This window comes from Aptenodytes patagonicus, chromosome Z (genome assembly GCF_965638725.1).
Source record: "Aptenodytes patagonicus chromosome Z, bAptPat1.pri.cur, whole genome shotgun sequence".
Lineage (NCBI taxonomy): Eukaryota > Metazoa > Chordata > Aves > Sphenisciformes > Spheniscidae > Aptenodytes > Aptenodytes patagonicus.
Genome location: NC_134982.1, coordinates 58,370,428 through 58,382,866, shown reverse-complemented (window position 1 = coordinate 58,382,866; position 12,439 = coordinate 58,370,428). Strand labels below are relative to the sequence as shown.

The 12,439-nt window shown below is 38.3% G+C and overlaps 1 protein-coding gene across 1 annotated transcript in view; it reads left to right on the top strand.

The window, feature by feature from the left end:
- Positions 1-6,669, top strand: part of LOC143172508 (neuronal acetylcholine receptor subunit alpha-7-like) — a 65,341-nt gene extending 58,672 nt beyond the window's left edge. Inside the window, 2 exon segments of the mRNA XM_076362060.1 lie at positions 257-366; positions 5,595-6,669. Of these exon segments, the coding sequence (XP_076218175.1) occupies positions 257-366; positions 5,595-6,116 (632 nt within the window). The 3' untranslated portion in view covers positions 6,117-6,669.
- The last annotated feature ends 5,770 nt before the right edge of the window (positions 6,670-12,439 follow it).

Below are 12,439 nucleotides of genomic sequence, written 5' to 3'. Positions count from 1 at the left end.
CCTCTCTGGGAAAAAAAGCCAAGCAGTTTATGTCTTTCACTGATTCTAGCCCTTCCCTCGTTGGAGATGAGAGAGCTGAGCAGATACACTGGAAACCTCAAAGGCCTCAAATGCTCCAGTGTGGAAGACCAGAGAAGAAGATGTTTGGATGTGATGCAGAGCTTCTCAAATGTAGATCTTGGGACATGGCCAAAGAATATTATTTGCCCTTTGTTTGTTTTTTCGCCTCCTAACCAAGTCCTCCTTTTACTTGCAGCTCAGTATTTCGCTAGCATCATGGTCATCGTTGGTCTGTCTGTGGTGGTAACAGTGCTGGTTCTACAGTTTCACCATCATGACCCGCAAGCAGGAAAGATGCCCAAATGGGTAAGCAGCTTTGGTGGTAAATATTTAACAGCCTATTGAAAGAAAAAAATAATCTGAAAGCTATAGCAAATTAGTTATAGATGAGGGGCAGAAGTTGTTCTCCATTAATCTTAAAAGTCAGCTACAGACAGTATGTGTGACACTTATGTTTGCTATTGGAGGGAAAGAACAAACATACTAAATTTGGTTTTCCATTAAAAACAGCATCTGTTATTTGAGTTTTCTATTTAAACTTACAATGGGGTGTTTGAGTCATGGCATAGTAATCTTGCCCACACCTGCTTTGTAAGTGCTAACCCCATGGGCAACACCTTTAATTTCTTATCCAGCAGACACCAGTACTGATAAAATGTGACATTTCAAAGCACTAAACAAACACTTACTGGTCTCTGCTGGGCATTTTGTCTGCTTTGTTCCCTTACAGAGGTTCTTACTGCAGTTCATGACAGAGCTGTCATCTCCCAAAACAAAGACAGGAGGTGAAGCCAATTTACTTCTGTCTGGCAACTGTTCCAGTTATGAGCTGGCTTCCTGAGTTGCTGGAAGATCAGGAACCCCAATACCTCAGTGTAGTGAGGGTGTTGAATACTGAACCCAGCTATGCTGCTCACAGCTCAGAGCTCACTGCTAATGCACCATCAGCAGAAACAGAAAGACAACACTGTTGTGCTCAGTCTGACTGTACTGAGGAGACCCCTGGACTTCCCTGGCTTGAAAATCTGCCTTCTGCTGAAGCCACATCCACTTGTCTGCGTGGAAAAACAATTTTGTCTGCTGCCATCTGATCAATTCTCAGTGCATTAGCATGTGGACCCTCTTTTCTCTACAGCAGCAGACTCTGTTAGCCCAGTGAGTTCTGGCACCAACGCCAGCTGGCCTTCAGGAGGAATGTGTTTCCTTTAGATTTTCAAGTTAAAAGAAAATGATGCTTTTTTTCTCTCTCCTTTTCCTAAGGATAGATTTTAGAATAAGCAAGGTATGCTTTGTATTTACAAAAAGAAAAGGAACGAAAGCAGAAGCAGATACAAAGAGTCACAGTCAACTATCTACCCACCCTGGTTTCACAGAAGTCTGGTTGTTCAGCATTCTCTGGTATCGCATTCACCACATTTGTCATGCTAGACAATTATCCTGACATGATATTGAATATTACATCATTACCAATGTCAGCCTGAGTACAGAACAGCTTTCTAATTTAGCCTCTCTAAAAATAAACTGCAGCATTAATACAAATTAAAAGAAAAAAGCCAGTAGCAATTAAGCATACTAACAATTATTTCTTAAAGTGCTGTATCATTTAAAATCATCTTACTTTCAAGACAGCAGAGCATGTGAATTCTGGATGAACCTGCATGTAAGCAAGACCTGAGGGCACAAATCTGGGTAAACATGCTTCAGCTGTCTACAGGGATAGGGTATGCAGCAGCATAGCAGCCCCCATGGACAATTTTATAGTTTTGTTTGCTTTTCAAGGAGCCTAGACACAATGGCTCATGTTAAATCTGCTCACAGACTCTGCAGGTCAGCTCTTGCTCTCTACCAGTCTCTTGCTGTCTTGGCTGGAAACACAGCGTGCAATGAATTCTCACTCTTGAGGAACTTTGTTCAATGGCCTGACAGCTGAACTGGCATAGATGAAAAAAATGCCATCAGGAAGCAAAGACTGTGGAAAGCGCTACTGGGAAGCGCAGATGATAGGCTGTGAAAACTGTAGACCAGGCAAGCTTACAGGGCTGAAAGATCTCAAGAGAAAAAGCGTGAATGCCAAGTGTGTAGGGAAGAGGCTGACCCCACAAAAGTGGGCATTAGTCCTCTGCAAGGCATTGGCAAGGCTCAGTCATTAGGATTCATGGCAAAGTCTTATTATTTTTTTTTCCTGTCCACATATGTCAGGTGTTTCTTACAGAGACACCTGAAAGATTTTTGCTCAATAAAAACCAGGAATCTAAGACAGCCATCTGCAGAAAGAAGGAAATTGCTTTTCTGATATTTGTTCTCTGCAATTCCGGTCCCAGCAGATACCATTACCACCTACTTACTCCCTGCATCCTCCTCATCTTGGCAGAGCCATACATCAGTTTATTGCAAAGCTCTAACCCTGATTAATTGTTACAGGATTCTTCTCACCTTCTGCTTAAATAGAATTACCTGCTGGAGTAAGTTGCAGAGGAAGGCATTGGGCTTATATGGGAGCAGCTCCAGACCTGGGACATTTAACTGACTGCACTGCCTAAACACCCACTTTCTAAACTATTTACAGTTGAGCAGCTTCTTTTCCCTGCCTGTCTCTCAAGGGCTCTGTGCTTGGCCTTTGAACCAGAAAAGGGAAGAGATGTGCATGTTAGTATTTAGCCTCTCTGTAGGTGCTCACTTCTTCCCTTACTCCACTGCTGAGAGTTGTGCCTTCCTTTCTATTAATCTTTGATGACTTACTAAAGCCAACTTTTTCCAAGAGAGGTGTTTAAATCCAAGGTGTTCAGTCAGGGCATTTGTTGCCTACTCAGTTGAGAAGTGGTTGCTGCTGGCTCCTTGACACTTTTGATAATGTCTGCTGAGCTACTATGAAAAAGAGCACTAAAGAAGGTCCAGCTAAGGAGCAGTTTGGGAGTGGATAACATCAGGTATGGGTTACAGCTCCATCGACCTACCTCTGCTGACAACCAAGACTATTGCATAGGCGAGAGATATGGAGAGACCAAGCACAGAGAGAAGAAAGGCTTTTGTGGGAAAAGGTAAAAGCACTCTGGCTCTTTGCTGTGCCTAAATCAGGTTTGTCAGGTTTCAGGCTTTTCTTTTGATATGCTTTAAACCTGGACATGCACAGATTTGCTCAGGTGCTGATGCCTCTTATCAGGAGAGCTTTAATTGGAAACTCTCCCCTCCACACTAAGCCAGGCAGGTGGCTGTGATGGGAGCTAGGAGTACAGCTGTTTTATGGTTAGGGGAGGACCTTGGTGCAGAGGGTCACAGCAGGGTTAGGCTGTTGACCTCTGCGGGCAGCTGTACCTGTGTCCTTCCTTCACAGAAACCCAGATATAATAATGCAGGTGAGACCACAGATTCATACCATCATGCCCGGCTGTTTTCCAACAACCCCTATGCTGCAGCTGTCTCCTGAATTAATTATTACGACAAGAACAGATTGATGACTGAGCATCTGTGTTTTCAAGGAAATAGGGCATTTGGAAGTTCAAGCAAATTAAAAGCTGTGCTGCTGTCTTCTGTGAATTTATTTTTCTATGGGAAATGGGTTTGGCTATATTTATAAATGTAATTTCCCTAAGGAGTAAACACTTTGTCTTGAAAGAAAAGTAGCATTCCTGTAGAATAGAGATTTTTCACCTCACGTCTCCTTTCAGATCTAAAGCAGACATATTAACATTTTCTACTAAGAAAGTTTGTCTGGTTTAGTATTTTGGAATTTCACAGTACTGGAGAATTAATCTCTCTCCCTCCTTTGCCACTGCCACTGTTGAAATATTGCTAGCAATTAATACTTTTATTTTGTTCCATGATGTCCCATTTTGTGTTCATAAGCAGTCAGAAGACATTGTAATTAAGTTCAATTAAATCCAGGATTGATTTTTTAGGTTGCTACATCAGAGTTTTCTATTTGTCTGTGGTGACCATGGAGGAAATAATGAAATATTTAAAGACCCCAATGAAAACAGAATAATATGAGTCACAGGAAAATAGTCTTTTAGGATGAAGAATAAAAGATTTGTTAGTGGGAGAGAAGCAGAAAGGCTCACAGAAGATGGCACAGAGCTGAGACCCAGAAGAGCTCTCACTGCAGAATTTAAAAATTGTGTAACCATCTTCCACTGGTCATTGTTTTAGGCTTTTGCTATTATTATTCCCACCTGTGGTAATTAATGCCTCCTCCTTTCTGAAATTATGCTGGTCATTACAGCAGCAGCTCAAAGTGCTAGCTGTAAATTCCCCATCCCTGCATCTGTACTGTGCAAACACACGAGACAACTCATCCTGCATCTAAAACAACCCTGGAGGCAAAGTTTGGTCCTGAGCCAAACATGGCCAAAGTGACTGGAGCAGGATCACACAGGGAGTCCTGGGACAAGGCTCAGAAGAGAAACCAGAGGTCACATCTGTTCTCTCCTGGACATATGATTTTTGACTTGCAACCAGAATGATAAAGACATTAAAGAGGCCACCTATCTTCCCAGAGGGACTCTCACAAGCACATTGCAAATGTCCATTTTGTAAACATAATACCTGAAGGACTTTATAATTACAAGATTTTACTGATTTAGTTTGCTGCCCTTCACACAAGATGTTACTGATTTCACAGCCTTTTTACTGCATTTCACAGCAAACTGTTAATAGGAATCATAGCAGCCTCAGATTTCAGACAAAACATCTGAAGATCAATTCACTGGAAAAAAATGCTGGATGCACTCTCTGGACTTAGTTCATTTAATGACCTTGATAAGAAACATATGGGGCACAATCTGCCACATGCAGGTTAGAGTGCTCTTGCGATGTGCCAGAGCAGTTGTGCGCCAGAGCAGTTGTACAGTAGAGCACAAGGAAATGACAGCAGTTAATAGTAGCATTCAGATTTGGAACTGCCCAATTTAATTGATTTACTGTTATTCTTTTGAAAAAAGGCCTGCTGTATTATGTGGCTGAACTCTTCAAAGGAGTATTAAAATGGCTTTCAATTAAAAAAAAAACAAACCAACAACGAAGGCTGTTTATTTAGACTTAAACAATAGAGATGGGGGTGGGGAATGTGCTAAAAACAGCTGTTAGTCTGTTGTACAGGGGTTTTTCAGCAGAATCTAAACATTGCCCCCCCCCCCCCCCCCAAATATTTGAATGTATTCCATACTATCTGAGAAATGGTTGAAAACCATGCAGCCAATTTTGTGTCCTCTGCTCAATTACAGAGATCTGGGATTGTTTGCTAAAGATAGGACTTCAAGAATCATTTTGTAAAGTAAGATTTTACATCTCTTTTTCTTTATAAGCTAAGCGGGCATTAAACACCTCTATGTTCAAGACATACACAAAAAAAGGTCATTCTTGGGAAGAAGCCAGACCCCCAAAAACCCCATTTGAGAGCAGATAGCTGGAGAACACAGAAAGCAGTCAGTCTTTCTGAAGTACCATACAGACTAACTATAATAGTAATGAAATATTTCAAAAACTTTTAAAATGCACAGAAGTTCCTTTTTATTTTTATGATGATCACTCTCTTTCAGGTCCGTGTCATCCTGCTGAATTGGTGTGCTTGGTTTTTACGAATGAAAAAACCCGGGGAAAATATAAAGCCCCTCTCTTGCAAATATAGCTATCCCAAGCACCATCTGAGCGTAAACAGCATGGAGATGAACGTCCTACCTGGGCACCAGTCCAGCAATGGCAACATGAACTATAGCTACCACGCGATGGAAAATCCATGCTGCCCCCAGAAGAATGATCTGGGTAGCAAGAGTGGAAAGATTACTTGCCCCTTACCAGAAGATATTGAGCTTGTTCAAAAGAAGGCTTTAATGGATACTATTCCGGTGATTGTGAAGATCCTGGAGGAAGTTCAGTTCATAGCAATGCGCTTCAGGAAACAAGATGAGGGTGAAGAGATCTGCAGTGAGTGGAAGTTTGCAGCTGCTGTCATAGACAGATTATGCCTGGTTGCATTTACCCTTTTTGCCATCATTTGCACATTTACAATACTCATGTCTGCTCCAAATTTTATAGAAGCTGTTTCAAAGGATTTTGCATAAGGATTTCAAAGATGAGCACAATAATTTAAAAGTGAATATTACCAGTAATTTTGCTAGATAATTTAACTCAAATAGAGAAGTGTACTTATATGTGCTAACATACACAGAAGGGGATGAAAATAATTTCAGGAGGTAATTATTCCTGTTGTTAGTAATTGTAGTTACTGAATAGTAAACATATTGAGCTCTGTTACTTGTAAACATATTGAGCTCTGTTACTTATTTCATAGACTAGTTCCACGTGTAATTATGTCATGATCTGTGACAAACGATCACACGTAGACAAGAATTCAAATCTACAATATATTATTACAAGCTAAAACTAGTATCAATGTGTACTATGAATTTGTGAACTTTTAGATATTGTTAATAATTTAAATGTTCATTGATGACTATAAGCTCTACAGCATTTTGCTGTTTTCAGTATATTTGTGTTTTATCATTTTTATCTAGTGTGGCTGTGACATTCATTTCTCAGATTTGACAGACATATCTCCACAGTCTTATGATGCTGTATATTGTATTTACGAAAATAAACTATCATCATGTTAGCTCTTACTATTGCAGTGACTGGAATGTTTTCTCAGTAAATATGTTAACAGAATGTATTTTTCCCAGAATATTACTTCTTTTTTCTTTTTTTTTTCTTAAATTAGGAAATGTTGGTTGTGAGGTTGGAAAAAAAAATTAATTCTCCATGCTGACAATCATAGATATCATTAATGGTGCCTTCTTAGCTCTACTGCTGCTTAACTGTTGCTGCCATCTTGAAACTCTACTTAATTTGAAATATCTCTGATCTTTTGGGACACGGTTGCCAGCCTAATACTGACTCACTCTGTGTAATTAGGGCAAAAATCTCGGCTCTGCATAATCTGTAAGAAATTTGCCACTGATTTCATTGGGCTCAGATTTCATATCTAGTCTACACCACTGAAGTAGTATTTTTTGAAAGTTCTATTAGTACAGTCCCCTTTCCAACTTGGTCAGTATGGCTTTGTTAAAAGCAGTATGTAAAAGACTAATTTTATTTTGCTAAATTTTAATGTAGCAATGTTTATTATCAATTTGCTGTCCATAAGTATGCTAATATAAAGTCTATATATGAATAAAAAATAATCCATTTATGCCACTTCCCTGGAAGGTAAGTGCAAAAAAGCACTATTCTCAATAGCAGCTTCTTTCCACTCACTACTGTGGGTGGGAATGACACCTCTGTTGGTGTGATTTTATTTTGCCTACTGATCACAGCAGAGCTACAAAAGGATGTGGTCTGATGTAGACACCTTTCCTCTTTGGGCCAACACAGCACTTTTCTGTCCACTAAAAGAAAACAACAACCTATTATCTTCTCTGGCTGACTTTCAACTTCCTTTTCTTCCAGTGTTAGTGTACCAAAATTAAAATTTCCCATACCTGTATGATGGGATCTTTCCCACCATCATTGTTGGAGAGAAAGAAACAGATCATGGCGTTATTACTCAATGGAAGGTATTTCCATCTAAAAGGTGATGGTGAAGCTGGTAGTTCTACAGATTGAAGGAATATGCAACTATTTCTTTTAGGATAAGGTGCTTGAGCTTTTCTACTATTGCTTCTTGTTAGGTGGTCATGGCTCCCTTTAAGTAGAGACTTCACTGTAATGTTACCTCTGTAGCTGTTAAGATTAGATCATCACATTTATGGATTTATCACATTGCTTGGAGTTATGTTTGAAAAAGCACCTAAAAGCTATTGGAGGTACTGACTACAGTGACCTGTTTTGTATTTCACTTAGCTTTTGCGCTTCTTGCTGTTACTTCAGTTCTGGGTGCAGCTCAAAGGGGTAACAATGGCTTATAGTAAAAGCCTCTACTGAAAATTCAATCTACATTTCAGAGAGATCTTGTTTTCCTTCATAGGAGCATTAGTGCTCTAAGTAGCTCCTTCTGAGCCTGCAGGAGAAAACTCCCATGATCTCTGCTTGTTTCTCCTGCCCATTTTGCTCTTCTACTTACAAAATTGGTCCTGCTAAGGTACAGAATGCAATTCAAGAGGGGTTTGCCTAATAGAAACATCTAACCAAACAGCAGAACTGGTCTGGTGGTTTGGGTTAGTGATATCGGGCTCTACTCTTGGACAGCAGCTGAAATGCTCATTGTAAGTTATTGCTTTAGTTATGGGGACAACCGATAAATAAAAATTCTAAATATCCAATTACTTCTGCATCTTGTGATGCAGGATGCTAAATGACTTTTAGAACACTTGCTCAAGGACCACTAATATTTTTGCTTGAAAAATATCAACTTTTGAAAGTAATCTCCAGTGACAGGATAAAAAGATAAAAGCTAATGTTAAACCACACAGTCACAATAACTTACCATCCTGATGCAAAGCATGTTTCCTTACATGAAACACAGAGTTGTTGTATAAGAGTATTTTTAACTGGTTGCATACATCTTAGGATCAGAAGGAGGATGGAAACTATCTGAAAACAACAGCAGAAAATTAATTTCAATCACTCTTATTTTATAAAAGCCAGTGCAAACAAAAAATTCCATTTATAGATTACTACCTTATGCTGTTAGATTGCCAGGGCTGGGTTGTCTCTCATAGAAAAGTCCTAAGACTCAAATTGTGTTAGTGGTATGCAGTTTACAAATCCTGACACTGGACTGAAACTGCTTGCTGCTTACTTTTTCAGATGACAAAGTAAGACAGATCCTTTTGATATCCAGTTGTCACTTGGCCTTTTGGAAGGTAATAACACTGTTACCACAAAATTTGTAGAATGACTACTGTAAAATGGCACAGAAAAATGGTTATTGTACATACAGAGCATTGCAGAATAAAGTGCGAATGCATTTAAGATTTTCCTGAGAACTACAGTACACTTGGAAAGATTGATGCATCATCTGTCTATACTGATTCACAGCTCTTCACGGCATCACTAGTTAGCGTCACAGAGTATCTGTCAAGGTATTACATAATTCTAAAAGAAGAAAAAATTCCCAAATCGATTACAAAGGGTAAATGGAAACAAGAAACTAATCCATAATATCCTTTACAAAATCCAGGCACTTAAACAAATGTTACATAAAGAGTGATGGTCTTACCCTCCCCTGGTAACACGGGAACATGATAGTAAAGGTCCTTGTGCACTTTCTCTTGCTGAGGAGTACTTTATTTCCCAGAAGGCATGGTAGATTTCTGGTGTGGAGGTATTCAGCATAAGAAGGTGAGAATCTGCCCTGATTTATTCATTGAACATAAAGAAATCATCTAACATAATTTTAACTTTGACTCATGGGTTACCAGTTTTTTTGAAGCGTCAACTATCTTGACTCAAATACCTAGATATACCTAAAACAGTGTGTTTTCCATTCTTGTTAGAACATTTTAGTCACCCTTCAAAGTTTGCTCTTTTATCTGCCACCATGAGAAGTATGGCTGTATAACTTCCAACAGTGAATATCAAGTATTTATTTACTACAGTAAAGCCACATAGTTCTTTCAATCAACATTAACTTTTTAGTAGTGACTATAATAAAGAAGTAGAGGATCTACTTCTACTTCTACTAAAACCATTTTCTTATTCTAAATTACCATGTGCCCAGGATAAAAGGATGGTATAAATCAGAAAAATGTTAATGAAGAACAGAACTAATCTGGGGTTTTAGAAAATTGGTGTGTCAAATACTGTGAAATCCCCACAGAAATAAACAGAGATAGAACCAGCTGAAATCCCTTTCCTTTTGTGAGGCTCCTCTTGGCAGAACGTGGAAGAAAAATTTGAAACTCTGTAAAACACTTGGTGAGAGTACGTCTGGGTTAAGAGGTGGGGCTGAGCGGTGATCATTTGTCTGGAAGACTTCCGCTTCCCAGAATTATATATCCAGTTTGGAATTTTAAGCAAAACAAGGGTTTCTTAGTCTTTTTTTCTCTTGATGACATGCAGACTAAAGGAGAGAGGACACAAAACGTATGAAACTCCAAATTTCAATTTAGAAAGAAAGCATGTGCTCAGAAAGCTTGCTCCCTTTCTTTCTTGTAGAATGAACTGGAGGCTACTAAGGGTCTACTTATACAGGTTTGCATAGACAAGAGTAGAAGTATCTCTTGGGTTTATATTTGATACCACTGCTGTTAAAGCTAGACTCCATCACAACTGCTTTCCATCACCATTTAAGATGGTCTTCAGATCTCTAACTCCAACTCCTTATCAAGTCTGTTGAATCGTACAAATCATTCACACAATCTTTCTCCTGTCCCAGTATGGCAGCAAAAGCAGCTGTGTCTCAAGTGCTTTCAACAGATGCTTAATCTTAAACCTCCAATTACAGAGAATTCAGTTTCCCTAATGTATCATTGACATATTTTATCACTGCTTGTTAATCTCTGGCATATAAATGAATCTACTAGACTCAATTACTTAAAAAACACATTTCATATGAGAAGGCAAAATTTCAGTATCGTTAGCTGACTCAGTATCGGTAAAAAAAATTCTTTGTGGTGATAATCATTATTATCAGTAGTAATCAAAGTCCTAATGATCATCCATCATGACACAGTTATTTTAATATTGGCATGATCTTGATCATGTCACAGTTATGATTTTGGAAGAAAAAGTTTCCTAGTGCTTTAACACATAGCCAATTTCTTTTGTGAACAGAAATCTCTGAGCTGTTATGCAGGCTATCAGCACCTTGCCCCTGTAGATTTGCATTTAATGTAAGAAATTTGTGAAGACCTTCCCAAGTAAAATGTAGTTTTGACACAGTCCAGATGGACTTGTCTGACTAAAGGAAAAAATTAGGCAAGACAAGTGTTTGAACAAAAATAAATGCAAATACAATTAGAATGTAGAAAAACGACAGAATACTAGTAAAAATAACATGCAGTCATTCTGATGGTAAACTCTAAAAAGAAATATTGTTGCAGAAAATAGAACTTTAAAAGATTAGTTTTTTCAGGACACATGCTTATCTCATACAAGCATTATATCTTCTCGGTTTTTTTAAATCCATTTATCAGAGAAAGTGGGATCTAAATTTCAGACCAAGGACAGGAATACAGCAGTGTGGTTTTAGGAGTATCTATTTCCTTATTTAGAAAATTATTTTTGTTGAAATAATTTGCATGGTTATACAACATCCAAAAAGTGAATGTATACACAACACAGTACTGTGAGATGTCCACTGTGTTCTAATCAAAATAAATTTTAAGATAATATTTGTGACATTCTTGGCACTTAGACACATAACATTGCATTCCAAAGTTTTCAAGGCACAATGGTTATTTACATTCAATGATAGAACATATTTAATAAGGGGAAGGTATACTCAGGAATCCCAATATCCTTTAACAGTTTGCATCCCTCAAGGTTACAGCTGTACATTCAGCTATTTTTGCAGAAATTTTATCTTTTAAAAAGCCAACAAATAACACTGCTTTTTTTTTTCTCAGAAATTTCATGTCAAAAAAAGGCATGAAAAGGCCTTTTTTCATAAAAAAAGCATGAAAAGCACAAGTTAAAAGAGCCAAAAAAAAAAAAAAAGCTTATCTTGTAATGTTTTGTGAAACTACTGGGAAAAAAAAGTAGGATTGAGGGTATTTCAGGTACAGATTTCTGAAATCTGTGAAGTACAGAGGATAGTACAGACTGATGTAACCTTAACTCTGCCCCCATGCAGCAAGTCCTGAAAGCAACTTTAACACCACTCCCATCCTTTTGTGTTCTACCTGTCCTAATGTCCAAAACTGAATACTATACTAAAAGTACACCATATTTCTATGCGTTCATACGTACAAATGCACTTTGGTCTAACATGATGCAGTAAATTCTGAATTCACTCATGTCTCACCTTGTTGCTGACAAGACCCATGTGCAGCTCCCAGTACAGCTCACATATGAGAGGTCTTTAATGGAAAGGATGGAGGTCTCACATATACTTTTGCCTGTTATCACATGCTTGGTAGTTGAAAAGATTCATGCCCTCACAGGTCACTTTGTATCCCATTAGTTCTGTTAAGCTATTGGGATTAATTTCTTCACTATTTAATGCAGCTATACTACCAGTGAATGCAATTAGTATACTTACAAATAATTCTTGTTAACTATCACCGACTCTAAAGCAGCACTGATAAGGTTTAAAATATCTTAATTGTGTTCTTCCTTGATTTTACACATTTGAGTTATATTAAACCCAGTATTACAGGAAAAGCATACAGCTGCAGTCCATTCACCAAGTTTTGTCCCTGGATTATTTCCTTAGAATAAATCATTTCAGGGAAAACAGATCTTGAGATGCAACTGTCTGCATCCTTCCCAGTGCTTCTGAAAA